Source organism: Nannobrachium achirus (genome assembly GCF_963921795.1).
Source record: "Nannobrachium achirus genome assembly, chromosome: 22".
In the NCBI taxonomy this organism is placed as follows: domain Eukaryota; kingdom Metazoa; phylum Chordata; class Actinopteri; order Myctophiformes; family Myctophidae; genus Nannobrachium; species Nannobrachium achirus.
Window position 1 is genome coordinate 13,179,714 of NC_137829.1, and position 17,232 is coordinate 13,196,945.

Genomic DNA, 17,232 nt, shown 5'->3' on the forward strand with positions numbered 1-17,232 from the left:
GGCTAGGGGGTGGCAATTGCCATTCCCCGATGCCCCCCAAATGACTCTCCTGGTAACCTGCTTCACCTGGCAACCCGTTCCTGTCACCACGGCTTGCTGACTTGGACAAAGTGCTTGGCGACGCAGAAGGCCATTGGCTGCTGGCTCGTTGGCTGGTGCCGTGTCTTCCTGGCTTTCAAGTGAAAGCCATGCATCTGTTGTAAAACCTTTCGCGTACGATACGTGGGGGTTGAGTGAACACAGAGCGCTCCCCAAAACAAATCGCTCGGGAATCGCTATAGGAGGATGCGTCCCATCCATCCTCACTTCCTCAATTCTCTCTAGCGATGAATATCCTGTGTCTCCCCTCCCCCACCCCTACTCTCCTCTCCTCTCCCTTACCTTCCATCCCCTTTCAGCTTGACAGGAGATAGAGAGGCACTTCACTTCATTAGGATCCTGTGTCTTATTACCTAACCTAACGCCTGGCCTGCTTAACAACACACTCCTCTGCATGTGCGTGCGTGTGTGTTTACATAACTTTAATTGTGATTGCTATGAGATGCCACATGCTCACAATAGTGATACTGGGGATACTCAGGGGTTCTCAACCTTTTCAGGCCGCAATCCCCAAAATAATCATATTTTAACTGGGAACCCCCCACCCTGACGAGCACTAAGAGTCGAGGCATTACATTTTGTTTAACATGGTTCTATTGTGAAAATAGCAGATCTAAATGCTCAATTCAGCCTCTTATATTTTACAATTTGACCAATGTTTAATTTGTAATTAAAGTCCTTAAATTGTCATTTTAGAAATGTGCATAAACCCTCTATACACTTAAACTGTATGTTGGTCTGTTTACAGTTGAGTGAGAAACCAATGTTGCACATTAAGTTAATCATCTGGGGACCCCCCCAAAATAATTTGGGGACCCCTCTGGGGGTCCCGACCCACAGGTTGAGAACCAATGCTATAGCTCAACTGCATGATGCAGTCATTTTAACCAAGGTTGTCCAACTATGCAGTGTTGTTCCATTTGTCTAAACTGGTGTGTTATTAAACCTCAGACACGCCAGAGAACTTCAAAATCCAGTCATAAAGAAGGCTCAGCATCACACAATTTAAGAAGTGATTGAAGAACTATCCGCATACATCCTTAAAATAGTTTGATTTGTAGAAGGAAAATATGCCTTTAAAACCAGAAAAATACAACACAATATTACCATATCCCCAAATAAATCCCAGATGATATCTAGTATCATATCACACAATCAATATAATATTGATATACTGATATTGATATTGATATGTTACCCAATGCCCATCCTTAGTTTTGACTTTCATCTCTGCAAACTGCAAGAACATTGTGTGTCCATGACCTGCCTTATTTTGCACAGACCGATGCAGATCTTGAATAGCATTTGACATGTCCATTGTCCAATTCAGGGGTATAATAAAGCATTAAACTGTCTAGTCTGTTCCCATCATTAGTGGTTTAATGCTGGTTGCATGATCTTAGGGGGATGGCACATCCTGAAATTATGTATTGTTTTCCGTTTATCCCTGCCAGGCAATGGTCTGGGATATAATTTCATTATTTGGATCATTGGTTTCAGGGGAGAAATTCCTCCACTGTTATTGACGTACAATTGCGCATGATCTTATAATGAAAATGAATGATAATGGTTGTTGCTGGCTCCTCTTATGCAAGCCTCTGCAGATAAGCATTACGAGGAGTGATCAATAGGTTAACACTGAAACTGAGCTAAGCTGAGCTGTGAGTCTGGGGCTCTCCTGCCTGTATGGTAAATAGGATTTCCCAAGGATAAGGATAGAAAGATTAGAAACTTCAGGATGAATAGCTTTTGTGCCTGACAGATGAATATGGATTAGGCAGAGAAAATCACACTGTAAGATATACTGTTGTGTTAAATTAACTTTAAGATTGCAAAGAGAAAAACAGAATTTGGGTCATTTCTTTTACTGAGGATCTTAATGTGGAGGTGGCTGCATATGAAAATCTGCCAGAAGTACAGGATACTAGTTAATTGTGTCCCCTTTAGTTGTAGTTTGGGGTATTTGCCAAGCACATTTGCGCATAAGCCATGGTTCTCAACCTTTTCAGGTTGCGACCCCCAAAATGATCATATTTTAACTGGCGACAGCCCCCCCCCCCCCCCCCCCCCCACCCCCAACCTGACGAGCACTAAGACTTGATGCATTACATTCTGTATAACACGGTTCTATTGTGAAAATAGCAGATCTACATGCTCACAAGCATGTAGATTGGCTATTTTCACAATTTCTGCCTCTAATATTTGACAATTTGGCCAATGTTTAATTTGTCATTTTAGAGGTTTTTTTTAATACCTCTAAAATGTCAAATTAAACTGTAAATTGTTAGTTTAAATTAAAGTTTGAGAAGCACTGGCATAGGCTACCTGTCATTTGTCCTCTGCATTTACCAATCCTAACTATTAGGAGCAGAGGGCCCACAGGGACAGGGTATGTTTGGGGAACAGTTGAGTCTTCTCAGGGACACTTTGACGCTAAGCCAGGAGGGGGATGAAACCGGCGACCTTCCGATTCCCAGGCGGCCTCTCCACCTCCTGAGATGAATCATTTGTGTGCTCGCCTTTGTGTTCATTTGCATACATGTGACACTTTGCATTTTCAGGTTGTTAACAGGCTTATGCAGTTCATTTACTGCACCTGAAGTTGTTTCAAACAAATTAAAAGGTATTTTGTGTGGCACGACGTTCAGCGCGACAGAGTGTGGGATCGCTACATGTTTCTGTCTGTCACAGCCATAGAGCCATAGAGATGATAGAAAGGCTGACAACCCAGCACTTACACTCAATTACCAGAGCAAATAGGGGGTGAACCGGTAGCATTGTGGATTGACTGAAGGCTAATTTAGTTGATTGGCCATGTGAAATAACAAAAATGACATGCAGTATTTTCAAGGGATAAACGTGTTGAGTGCATTGAATTATTATAGACTAAATTACCCTTTATTAGTTTGGTTGCTGTGGGCAACCAGCCTTTTGTTCATGTCTGTTTCGTTTCACCTAGAGCAGGGGTCTTCAACAGGGGGTCCGGGACCCCAAGGGGGTCCTCAGAGTTACTACAGGGGGTCCTCCAAATTTCTGTGTGATAGAAACCTTTTTTTCTCCTTTTTTATATGAACCACTTGAACCCTATAATGTCCATATTCTGAGAACTTTAGCAAAAAATAGAAGATCTACAATCCCACAACGCCTCGCGTTGGGTTGTGAGCTTGTAGATCGGCTATTTTCGGCAAAGAGGTATGATTTAGAGGGGAAAAAGAGCAGACTCAAGTGAAAGTCAAGTTTATTAAGTATGGACGGTTCAAGTGGTTAGAAAACACAAATTGACATTAATCCAAAATACACTGATGAAACTATATGTAATCTACCGGTATGATAAGGTTGTGGGGGTCCCTGCTTCATCTCTCTCTCAACTAAGGGGGTCCTTGGCCTGCTGTTAACTTTTCTGTAACCCCAAAAGTCTATTGAGTTCAATGGATTTGTTCTGTCCCTTTTCTGTTTGGACAATATAATGTCCAATCAGACAGGCTTGGCCATGCTTCACTTGACACCACAATAAATGTTGATGAAGGAATTCCCTTACCCAGCCGATTCCTCGCGACTCACATCAGTGCAACCACACTTGCAATTTCCCATGAATTGCTCCTTTCTAGTTTGGTACTGATCTGTGTTGGTGTGTGTTGCATTATGTGCTGTTGTAGAGATCAATGGGAAATCACATCACAATTGTTAGAATTCCAAAGTGTTACTGAATGCTGTTGAATGCCTCTCGTCTAGCCTTTGCACCTCACATGACATTACTGCCCTACTTTTATCATGTCTGGTCCCCTCGCTCACAATAGACTTATTATTGTGATTATTACTGGGTTTTGTTGCTGTTGTTTATGGCTTCGGTGGCTTGTAAAAAAAAAAGAAAAAAAGAAAAGAGGCCCGTCACCCAGCCCAGCCATGTTTGACTGTCAGCGTCTTGCAGTTCAGCTTTAGTAGGATGTGACAGATCCCAGTGACGGCTGGTGTTTTACCAGCATTTGCCTCTGTGTCTACACGCCAGCTCACAGTATGAGGGCCATTACAGTCAGACTGCCATTTTATACCGCACACTGCGAGACACGCACACACACAGCAGGCAGAGGCACTCGGGCACAAATACAGTGCATCATTTGTATTACTGTGTTAGTACTGCTTCTATTACGCACTACTGTATGTTAATTGTACTTTCAACCTGCCATGTCATTATAGGCTAAACATTTCAAAACTGTATTTTGCTAAACATTTAAAAAAATAGAAGACCTGCTATTTTCCCTATTTGTCATGCGTTGAAAAAAGAAGATGGAAGTAACATAATGACGCGCACGCACGCACGCACGCACGCACGCACGCACGCACGCACGCACGCACGCACGCACGCACGCACGCACGCACGCACACACACACACACACACACACACACACACACACACACACACACACACACACACACACACAGTGTGACACAATACAGATCACACTGTAGCTGAATCAGGCTCCACCTGGTTGGGTCCCACAGAGACGTCTGACTGGGCTGGTAAGAAGCTGCTCTGCTCTCTGGCTGTGCTTGACTTGGCCTGCCTGTCACTCACACACACAAGCACACGCACACCCCCCACACACACACGCACACACGCACGCACGCACGCACGCACGCACGCACGCACGCACGCACGCATGCACGCACACACACACACACACACACACACACACACACACACACACATATCGTTATGGACCAAAATGTGTTAGTTGATGATATTAGTCAGTATTGGCTCACAAACAGACAAAAAAACAACTAAAAATGCACTCCTTGACTTCACTCCCTGACTGGAGAATAAACTAAACTAGAATCTGCACACACAGAAGTCGTGACAGAAACTCCAAAGACATTCCTTGGCTGGGAAGAAGGACAAGGTTGCCCCACAGAGTTAATTACGTCTAAACTCTAAACAATAGTGTTAAATCAATTGCAATATATTTTAGTTATTTTTTGCAATAATCAATTAGCTAAATTTGAATCACTCTAACATTGTAAACTTTAGATTCTATGGGGTTCATACTGTGTAAGTCAAGCTGTGGCTCATGTCATGAGTCATCATGGCTCAGAGCTCAGAGCATCAGGGGTGTTGCAACAAATTCTGGGCCCTTGGTACAAGGATTCACAGCGGGCCCCCATGAATGTTCTTCATAGGGGGGGTTTAACCCATTTAGACTGGGAATGCATTATTACGTGTTATTGTGTGCTTTAACTATTGAAAAATAGCAGATCTGCTATTTTTTTTAAATGGTGAAAATTTGTGCAAGGCTTTAAATATTTCAAATCCTTCTAAGTTTATTTTTCTTTTTAACTATGTTTCTATGTCAGTGGTGCTCAAACCTTTTCATGTAAAAGACCCCCAAAATTATATGTGTTTGGCCACGGACACCCATCTCAAAATATTTAGTTCCAGGGACCCCCCAGAAGCAAAATTTTAGTTCCAAATGTTCGCTTTAAAAATACAAGATTTGCACACATTTTCACGATCTACAAGCTCGCAGTGCGGCACTCGGTGCCGCGCTGTGAGCTTGTATATCTGCTATTTTTCAATAGCTAAAGTATAAAATAATGAAGGCCCCTCCACCTTGGGCCCTAGTAACTCAGTCCCACTCCCCTCCCCCCTTGTGACGCCCCTGCAGGGCATTTACCGTATAACGGATAGATCAGCTCACTGACAAGCGTCCTGTGTCCATGGCAATGGCAACGGTGTGAGCCCATAGACAGTTTAAGGAGGTACAGTATGAGCCAAGTGGCTCACAGCCTCCGAGACGTTCCAAATTACATCAACGAGCCAAAATGAATCTGGCTCACAGGGGTTGTCTTCCACTGTAGCCTATAAATTAGACTTGAGGCAGTTGTTCAATACTCCTGGTTGACTCAACATGACATCTCTGTGAATGCAGAATGTTCGTGCAAGACCGGCGTCAGGGTGACATTTAACTGTAGGCATGCCGTGTGATGATGACTGTGAGACTGACAGACAGACATGCACAAGAGTGACACACATCACACGTACGCACGCACGCACACACGCACGCACGCACACACACACACACACACACACACACACACACACACACACACACACACACACACACACACACACAGAAGAAGCTGCTCGCAGACAGATGAGAGGTGTGAGGAGGATCCTCTGTGAAGCATTGGAGGTGTGAGAAGCATGGAAACAGGTTATTATCACTTTGTCTGCGACTATAGATCTGAAAGAAGACACCCTGCTGGGACACATGTACGTAGGCTTCAAGCGCAGACACAGTGTACCCCAGTGATACTCAAACTCCGGCCTGCGAGCCACTTCCGGCCGGTGGTGCAATATTGACTGGCCCACCAGTCAAATCACGCATGCATCCAACAAGCTTTAAACTGAGCAGATTGGACCTTGCTTCCAGAGATAATAGCCAAAACATCTTGCTTTCTTCCCTTTTTTTTTTACCAGAGGCTCTACCCGACTAATTAGCATACCCAAAACGACATTATGTTTCTAATGCAAATGAAAGAGATGTACTGTCTGTGGCTCTACTTAACAACTGCATCTTTATAGCCATTATATTTATACGGCCGGAGTTTCAGTATCACAACTAACAAGAAGACACAGATGATCTCAAGGACAATCAACCCAGCAATTGGCTGGGTCAAACAGGACCCAGGTGACACATGTGAACAATAATCACAAGGTGGACAGACAAGACAACTATAATGAAAGACTGGAAACCCAAGACCATTACTTCAAAATAAGTAGAAACACACTTCCAAGTAAGGCACAGAAATACAAATCCTGGTGCAAACACAAACAGCAGAGAGAGAAACACAGTACACATTCACATACGCGGCCAATGACTGTCTACTGTATATAATGACTGACACAATAACATCTTCATTGTTAATTTATGCATTCGTAACTCAGAGTTAGATTAACGGAGTCAGGATTTTACAGCTTAGGCTGCCTTAGTTTTCAGGCACAATATCCAAGCAAACAAGTCAGGTCTCTACTGTATAGCTGCACCTGCAGTGGGTGTGAAGTGCCCACAAGGGGAGAACAGATGTAATGGGCTGGAACCTTTGGGGATTGGTTCCCTGATTTACACACTTACCGGATAGAAAAGAGACACTTCACTGGCCATACACAATTTTCCATCTTTTCTGAAAGACTGGTTAGATGGTTATTCTCACTGTGTGTGAGAAGGCTGAAAGGGAGGAGGCTTCTCCTTATGCACTGAGCGCCCTGTTGTTAGCTCCAAAGATAGATATCTACTAAATGGTAAATGGTGCATTTATATAGCACCTTTATCCAAGGCACTTTACATAGATTGTGCATTACATTCACCCATTCACACACACACACGCACGCACGCACGCACGCACGCACGCACGCACGCACGCACGCACGCACGCACGCACGCACGCACGCACGCACGCACACACGCACACACACACACACACATTCATACACTGATGGCAGAGGAAACCATGATGCAAGGCCTAGGGGTTCAGAGTCTTGCTCAAGGCCTCTTCGACACTAACTCTGGAGGAGCCCGGGATCGAACTGAGAACCCTTCAGGAACCCTCCATGTTCTAATGACGGTTTCTCTACCCCTGAGCCACTGCCGCCCCCGCCTACAGTGCAAGATCAAGCCAGCGTGCTTGCTACACAGACATGGAATTATGGAGGAGGCTTCCTCGTTTTTCAGATCTGACACTAAATGCTTATACTGTATGAAAAGATATACGTTGTGTATATAAATGCGATATGTCAAATCACAAAGTCAGCATTGGTGCAATTATAAAACAAGATGCGTGGTAGAAAAGGGGTGCGACCACAGTCTCAATCATGTCAGACCTCTCTGGGGGCTGGAGGGGGTGGGAGAACAGGACACTTGTCTGTGACAGGGGCTCGTCACAGACACAGACAGAGAGGGATGCGGCCACAACACTCCCCCACACCCACACAGGGTCTGGTCACAGGGGGAGCCAGCATCACGGATGACGTCAGTTGGTTGGTTTGATGAACGTATGTATGTGCTGTGTAGTATGCACTGTATGTAAGGGACTGTGACTGAAGATATCGGTCTAGTCAGTGGATGGACGGTTTTGCTGGATAAAACCAGGTGAGGATGATTCTTTTTCAGTGGAATCAAGATTCCCGCGTGATGTGAGTGTTAATTTTGTTGTGGAAGTAGGTTGTTGTAAGTCACGATGAGATGTGTGGGTTTAACAACTTTATTGTTATCGAACCTGGAATCCTCTTTATAATTGTCATGTATGTAATTGTTAGTGATTTACTTAATACGAGCATTATATCATGGCATTGGCTGTAAAGTATTGCACCTTGCAATCTATGAGGCAAAACTGTGGTGAAGAAGAAGATGAAGGTCAACAGGGAGGGTTGAATGTTCTAGAATGAACCCAAGGTGCTCAGTACATGTCTCTGTTGAACAGTGTTGCTGCTGTTAGTGTTATTGTTTAATGTCTGGCCCCTGGGTTGAACGCAATGATCGTAGTTCATAATAATGTCCGACTGACTGGTGCTGGGTCTGATGTTGCTCTCATAGGATGTACCGTTCAATGTGTATCCTCAGGCTCTTTGTTGGAACACATGACCTTTTCTCAAGAACGCATGCACGCACACACACACAAACACACACACACACACACACACACACACACACACACACACACACACACACACACACACACACACACACACACACACACACACACGCGCGCGCGCGCGCGCGCGCGCGCACACACACACACGCTTGCTTGCACACACGCATAAAGTGCAGTGATAGGCTTTTGGCAAGGTGTGTGTAATCTGTTACTCCCCTGATCGAGATATCAACTTTAATTATGTAATTGATTTACGTCTAATTCAATCTGCAAGCTTAGGCCACGGCTTGGTTTACAGTATCAAATCCCTCTGTTATCAAAGTCACAATCTCCCTCCCTCCCTCTTGCTTTTCTTCTTTCTAGTCATAGTGTGTATTTATCTCTGTATGAACGCTATGTGCCGGTAGATAATGTATCTATCATATATCTATCCATCCATCCATCCATACATATACAGTATCCATCCATATACATCCATACTAGTGATGTGTCGTTCATGAGTGATTCGTTCAAAAGATTCGAATCATTAGCATGACTCGTGAACGATTCGTTCAAATCCCTGAAATGGGTCGTTCACACTTTCGTTCACACTTTCGTTCACACCCCCGCCCCTCCCCCTAATAGCCCCGGCGGGCAGACAGAACGCGACGACGGGCTGTACTCGCGACGTAATAAAAACACTCCCGCGATTGTGTTTTTCACGGGACGATTGCGTTATGAACGAATCATTTGAACGAATCATTTGAACGGATCATTACCATGAACGTGAACGAAATGATCCGTTCACTGAAATGAACGGGATTGCCCATCACTGATCCATACATACAGTAGCCTACATCACAACAAAGACCAGCGATGCTCACCAGAGCAAACTTTTCCACTTGTCCTCCTCCAGACTGGCCCTTAAAGGAACACCGCTCATCGATCTATGTTCTGCTTTTCTCTCCTTCCAGCTCGGAGCCACATCTGTCTGGATCTGTGCTCACGCTCTCTAGACATATCGCTGCACTAAGGGGGAGAGGAGGAAGACCCGGGCATCTGGGACCGGAGCCAAAGAAAGCAGCGGCGTAGCGGAGAGGGCCCCAGGGCTTGATTAAAATGGGGTAAGTTTAGACTGGAGCACTGGCCCCACACGCTGCCAGGAGAATCCGTACCTGGTGGCTGAGAGAGGAGGAATCTGATCCCAGGGATAGGATGCTGCTTGCTGTGTAGTTCAGCTGGAGAGGGGGAAATAGACATACACACACATGTACATACGGTATGCATACAAATACATCGGTGTAAAGTAACTAAGTATATTTACTTAGGTACTGTACATGAGGTATTTGTACTTTACTTGAGTATTTCCAATTTCCAATACTTTTAATTCTACTACATCTCAGATCCAAACATTGTACTTTTACTCCGCAATTATTTTAAAATTGTAGTTACTAGTTACTTTGTACTGTAGATTAAACATACATTAACCACTTCAGCTCTATATACATTACGGCCATTTGAAAATAGCCGATCTACAAGCTCACAATATCGCAACGCATTGTGAGCTTGTAGATCAGTATGCATGCACATACACATGTCCTTTCAAATGGACAGATAGGCCTACTGTACGCACAGGCCGCACAGTTACACACAGACGCAAGATATAGTATTTTCTAATAATGATTTATTTCCCAATTTTCCCTCTGTCCAGTCCGCTGACTCCGCCATCATTTTCTGTAGAGATCAGCCTCTGTGCATGCTGGGACGCTGAGGCTGATTTACTGTGGAGTTAATGGGGATGACTTATCCCCTGCTTACTGCTAGTAGCAATGGGGAACAGACCTCCACAAACCTTTACAATCAGCCATAATTCAATGAGAGAGAGACAGAGAGAGAGAGAGAGCGAGAGAGCGAGAGAGAGAGAGAGGAGAGAGGAGAGAGAGAGAGAGAGGAGAGAGAGAGAGAGAGAGAGAGAGGGGTTGGGAAGCCTGGCAGAAGGAGAGGTGGAATACTAAACAACATGCGCGCACAGTCACACACACACACACACACACACACACACACACACACACACACACACACACACACACACACACACACACACTGAGTGACATACCGTCTACTTATTAGACAAGCACTCCTCATGCTAATGAAGCGTACGATTCACAAGTCAGCACTTTTCTATCCCATCAAAGGTGGTGTGCAGACAAACACGCAGTCATGCATGCACACACGTATTGTCCGTACGCACACTCACGCTTGTATACACTCATGCACACGCACGCGCGCACTTACGCACGCACACACACACACGCTTGCAACCGAAACGGGACAGAACAGTGTTTATTGGCCTGTTACCATGAAAGACTGACAATCTACAAGCTACAGTTAAACTGAAAATATTTGAATTACCACATACAGTATATAAAGTGGTTCTCTGTTTCACAATCTGTCTCACAATCAAATGAGTTCTTAAGAACATACCCTGGCATCCCTGTTCTGGGCATGTCATAATAGGCCAACCTTCTGCAAAACTGGGCAGACATTCCCATACAATAGCAGATCTAGAAAGCTTGGCTATTTTCAGCTCGGAGTAGTGGGAAAAGTCCCATCTTGGACTCACCTTCCGCCTAACCTCGGATGACCAGTCTTTCCACCTCGGAGGAAAGCCTGGTATTCGTTGACAACGGGCCGTTTGATCCGGTCTAGGTGTGGCCTAAACTGGAAACAATTAGCAGAAGAATCGACGTCGCTTTGTTTCGGGCCCCCCTGTTTGTTTCCCCAATCCCTATTTACTGTAAATGCTAGAGAGGTGTAGTCTTGCCAGCCGCTACGAGTTGGACTAAAAGATGGATGTACCAAACAAACCTTTCAAAAAGAATAAGCAAAACTACGCCGCATCAACGGTTTTATTGGGTAGGTCCTAAAATTATATCTGTTTCCGGTTTCAAAAGTCCGAAATTGGAAGCAACCCGAGGCTACCTTCCGCCCATCTGCATGTAGGGAAGACATACTGTAGATACGTCCACTACGGCCGAGCAGCCGCTATAAGCGCTGCCCGCTTCCAGCATCAAGGGATTATTTTGTACGTAGAAAATGATTTGGCTTATTATTCATTAAATGTATCAGGAGCGAGCCCTTGGGCGCTCTGCTTCAGAAGTCACAGTCGTTGGGTGTAGTTATTATGACCCCTGTCTCGGACGCTGTACATGCTATTTGTAGCTTAATTATTACATAGCGAAAACGAGAGAGGGAGAGAAGTAGAGTATATAGTGGTGCCTGGCTTGCTGGCTGCCCAGTTCCCAACTAATCTATGACTCCTGTCTGATGATTAGTCAAAGCAAGGAAGAGTCAGCGCCAGCCGCGGGCTAACAGCCAAGTGGTTATCTTCATTACTGTCCCCTCAACTAACAGCTTTCTCTTAGGGTTATAATCATCTTATATTCTGTCTTCCCATAGCCTTATATCAGACTGTCCATTCAGCTGAGTGGCCGGAGTCTATGGTCTGGACACAGGAACATCTCTCTTCTCTTCTCTTCTCTCCTCCACTCTCTCTCTCTCTCTCTCTCTCTCTCTCTCTCTCTCTCAATTGGGTCTCTGTCAGAGATGTCGAGACGATTTAAATTTATCGTGACATTGTCCTCCGTTGTCATGCACTGGGATCAATTCACCTTTTATTTGCTGAGCTGCATATCCGGTACCATTTAAACCCTCTATGATTGGTAAAACTGGAAATAACGTAATTGATGCAGTCTCATTTCACTCTCTCTCTACCATATCTCTTTGCCAAAAAATAGCCGATCTACAAGCTCACAATGCGTCGCAGCGCGTTGTGAGCTTGTACTGTAGTTCTGCTATTTTTGGGAAAATGTTCTGCCCCAGAATAATGGATCTTGGGGATATTTTGATTATCGCGATAATATTGTAAATGGCAATTTATTTGGTCGCTGTAATCGTGACATGACATTTTCATATCGAGAAATGTCAACATTCTTAAATCAAAGTTGCTTGAAGTCCAGTGGGAGGTTTCCGCAGTCAGTTATGATTTGGGGTTCTATGGCATCTGCAATGCTTTTTTAGATCTGTATGTCTGTCTTTCTCTCTCTGCCTCTATTTGGCCCTTGCGCTCTCTCTCTCTCTGCCTGTCTATCCTATTCTCCCATGTGTTTCTCTCGTGCCCAAGCTCTCTCCCTGCCAAAGTTCACTTAACTCATTTAGTGCCCCTGAAATTAACGGATTATAAAGTCCACGATGCCACCTTCAGGCTGGCATCACTACCGTTATCTTATTTTGAAGGCCAGAAGTCCACAGCGCAATCACTTCCGGTCTGACGTCATCGGGTCCTGCGCCGGAACCGATCCTTGTCCACGTGGAGTTGTGTAATGGCGGACCGGGAGCTTTTATCCATGTGTAACATAAGCGAGCATATGCCTCCATCCTAGCTTCTAAAGTGTAGTTTTGAGATAATGGACATTAAAGATGAGATCCCCCGTCCACCTCAATGTTATGGATGGGACTATTTTGTGCTCGTGGAGCCGTGATGATGCGAAATCAGCGACGGATTTCGTCTCCGGACCTCCGGCCATTGTTCTCGGTAATGTATCCGCCGTTACAGTAATATATTACTTTTCACGAGTATACTCGGGATTGGCACCATGTGATACTCGAGTATTTTTCACGAGTCTTCTCGGGATTGGCACTATATGAGTTAAGTTCTCTCTGTCAGCCCCTTCCGTCCATCTTTATCTCTCTCTCTCAATCTCGTGTTTTAATAGCCTGACAAGGACAGTAATAATCCCCTCTTATCATTCTTTGCTGCAGAGACAGAGGGAAAAACAGTGAGGGGGGGAGCCATTTATAGAAAATGAATGTGATTATTCAAGTTAAGGAACCACGCATGCGGGGACAATGCCACTGTGCCCCGGCACCGCGGTTATCCAATATCCGTTTGGACTGCACCACTGTCCCCGTGGCATTAAGGCTATACAGACAGTCAGTCACATGGCCAAGGCCGGGATACAAAGTCTCCACTGAGGATCAAGTGTGTGCTCATTATAGGCAGTGAACCAGAGAGAGACAATGCGTGTGTGAAGGCCTGATTATACTGCGTCGTTCTGCTCATACAATTTGTCTTTCTATAGTACTGCATGCATGCGTACAAGAGCAACGCAAGGCACAATCTAATTATCTTCCAGATCAGTGGTACGCAAACATTTCCATGTCAAGGACCCCCAAATGTATTCATTTTTTGAATAGAGTGTATAGTGGTTAAATTAAATAAAGTTTGCCCCACGGGCTGTCAGTGCGTCAGTCAGTCAGTCAGTCAGTCAGTCCGTCAGTCCGTCAGTCACACTTTTGCCCTGCTCATATCTCCACAACCGTTGCCCCCATCCATGCCAAATTTTGCACACACACTCCTTGACTGCCGAACTACAACCTCCAAGGACCCCCGGAGCCCCAGGGACCCCCAGGTCCCTGGGGGACCCCCAGATGTAAAAAATGACCAAATGTGCTCACACGTCACACTTTTTCCCTGCTTATATCTCCGCACCCGTTGACCCGATCCATGCCAGATTTTACACACACACTCCTTGCCTGCCAAACTACAACCTCCAAGGACCCCCGGAGCCCCAGGGACCTGGGGGTCCCTGGGTCATCTGGACCCCCAGATGTAAAAAATGACCAAATGTGCAAAAATGACCAAATGACCACCCCAACGGGGCTGCTCACGGGGAATTCCCGGGGACCACCGACTCCTGGTGCTCCAGAACGGATGCAAAAGTGGTGGCGCCCCCAGTGGAGGACCCCCTGCCACTGCAGCGCACATAAAATGCCGTAACTCGGGCTAGGAGCGTCCGGGAGAGCCGGGGCCGGTACCTATTCGTCCGCCAAGGCAACGCGGAGACCCCACCCCTCATTTCTCACATGGCCCTATTCTAGCGCCACCTTCAGGCCGATTTTTAGAACACATTTTTGGACACTGCTCCTACAGTTTTTGCCCTAAAATCACGAATATCACTACACAGCATGTCTACACTCATGTCATCAACATGGATCAGGAAGATTTTGGAAAAACAAATTTTTGCCCTATTTGTGGAGATAAACCACCTCAACCCATTCTCACTCCCTTTGCTTCACCCTCCCGACGCCGTGTCTTTGCTTTCCTTTACCCCTGTGAAGTTTTGGGAGTGACTATTGCGTCTAGGATGCGACGGGGACAGAGAGTTTTTGGACCAGACAGAGTCTTAGTACGCATGCGCCGACATGTGTTTACTGGAATATTTTTCACTGACGGCCGTCACGGGGAATAGAACACCGGTCCCTGGATTTGTATCTCCATGCTCTACCGACTGAGCTAACCAGACTGACTGGGAAGTTCCTTTTTTTTTGTGCTTTTATCTTTGACAAAACGTGGAATGATAACGTAGTCCCTTCTTTGAGCCACATTCGGAGGCGGAAGCAGTCCCCTGGTCAAGATTTACTATTCTGTCCATAACGGCACGTAATTCGGTAACGCGGCTGAGTCGGCTCATGCGCCGTTCCCACCGCTCGTCGCGGCAACTCGGCTCGCTATCGCTCGCCTCGGTGGCGACTCACGGGGGTCATCGGCGCCTGAGACGGCGCCGCTCCGTCGTTTATAGTGGCGTGAACGGTAGCGACGGGTGGCTGGTAAACCAAGAAGCCTTCAGAGCGGTATCGAATCCCGCATCAGGAACTACTTTTTTTTCTTTCTTCTTAGACCACCCAATGCGTCTAACCCTTGAGACATTAGGCAATCCGTCCGCGTCTATGGTGAGAAGCATTCGGTATTTAAGATCGCGTCGGTTGTATGAAGCATTAGGGGTGAGAACCTGTTGGCCACCTACGGTCGCTTATCTCCCGATTAGGGAGTCTTACTGGTGTTTATTTTATATTGACTTGTTTTGCTTATAAGTTAAACTACAATTTTAGAATTAGACTATTTCTAGTTGATTTGAAAATGTGACTTCTGGACAAAATGTTGTTAAAATCCTAAATAATCCACTCCTAAATTAGATTTGGCACCAGACCCCAAAAAATCATTTGGGCTCTAGTGTACTGTACATGCTTTCAGGGACATGCTGGCCATTGGGAAAAGCGGGACAGCTCCCGAACGGCCGGTTCATTCCCGTCCGGTCCAGGCCGGCCATTAGGAAAACATTAAACTGTTTGCACAAAAGTAAAAATTAAACTGTTTGCACAAAAGTAGTGAAAACAGCCGATCTACAAGCACACAACACCTCGCACCGCAAGGCGTTGTGTGCTTGTAGATCTGCTGTTTTCACTAGTTTAAATCATTTTTTAAATGATAAATAGGCTACAAAACAAACGGTTTTGGACATACAAGGTTTCCACCCGACAATGACGAAATATAACTAATGTAATTGGCCCACTGGCTTGTCACTTGTCATGATCTGAAATGGCAAATCTTTGAGTAGCAGCAGCTACTATATCTCTCTCTATAGCGCGCAATGAGGGCCTCTCCAATTCTTTTCCCCGGGCTGAATCAGGGGCCCAGCACGTCCCTGCATGCTTCCCTGTTATCTGATCTCATGTCTCCTCTCGGTGCGACCCCCCCCCCCTCCCACCCCAGGCTGCGCACCCCCCCGCCTGCTGTCTGCGTGTCCGAGGGCCGGTGGCCATGCCAGACGTGAAGCCCCCGCCACCGCCATGTGACTACCCCCCCGCCCCCGCCATGGACCTGCAGCCCTGCATAGCTGACCTGCCCCTCTCCCCTAACCCACTGGCCTCCTTCCCCCAGCATCATGGACCCGGCATCCCCCCGTATCACCCCGGCCTCCAGGGGGCTCCCTTCCCGCTCATGTCCAGGTAGGGGTGTAACGATAATAGTATAAACTGAATTCGAAAAACTGATTTTAATTTGCAATGACGTACTATATTGATATGCGAAAGCAAAATATCGCACCGTTTTGTATCGTATCGTTTTACAATGCAGATAATCGGTATTGAATCGTTTTGCAATGCAAATAATCTATTGTATGGAAACTAAGTATTTGTGCCTTGTATTTAGCAATTTTAAGAGAGAAAAAAAAGAGGGTTCTAATTCCTTTTTTTAATAATTCCATTCCAGCTACTCTTGGTCTATTGATAAATGTGTGTAATCTCTGTGTTCATGTCAAGGTGCAGGTTTGTCCAAATGTGTTGAAATATAATGTCCCTGTATTTGCTAGAGAATCACAGTGTTTACTTTATATCCATAAAAAAAATGTAATACTTTATTGAGTCAGCCGCATGCAACAATCCTTCAAATAATAATGTCATTGTCACCGCTCACATACATATATATATATATATATATTTTTACATGCCATGTCCCTGAGCAGACACTCTTTGACACTCTTGAGCAGACCCCTTTTTTTTTTTTTTTTTTTACACGTGAAAAAACCATCACCTACATAAAGACGAAAAGAGAACCACTACACATAGACAACAAAAGACAAAAATAAAAACTAAACTGGGCACACGCT

At 45.4% G+C, this 17,232-nt stretch overlaps 1 protein-coding gene across 1 annotated transcript in view; it reads left to right on the forward strand.

Annotated features, from left to right (window-relative positions):
- arhgef49 (Rho guanine nucleotide exchange factor 49) overlaps positions 1-17,232 on the forward strand; it is a gene marked incomplete at both ends in the record, with an annotated part of 56,488 nt that overhangs the window by 13,294 nt on the left and 25,962 nt on the right. Inside the window, one exon of the mRNA XM_080753589.1 lies at positions 16,338-16,573. Within this exon, the coding sequence (XP_080609715.1) occupies positions 16,338-16,573 (236 nt within the window). The remainder of the gene's footprint in view (positions 1-16,337; positions 16,574-17,232) is intronic.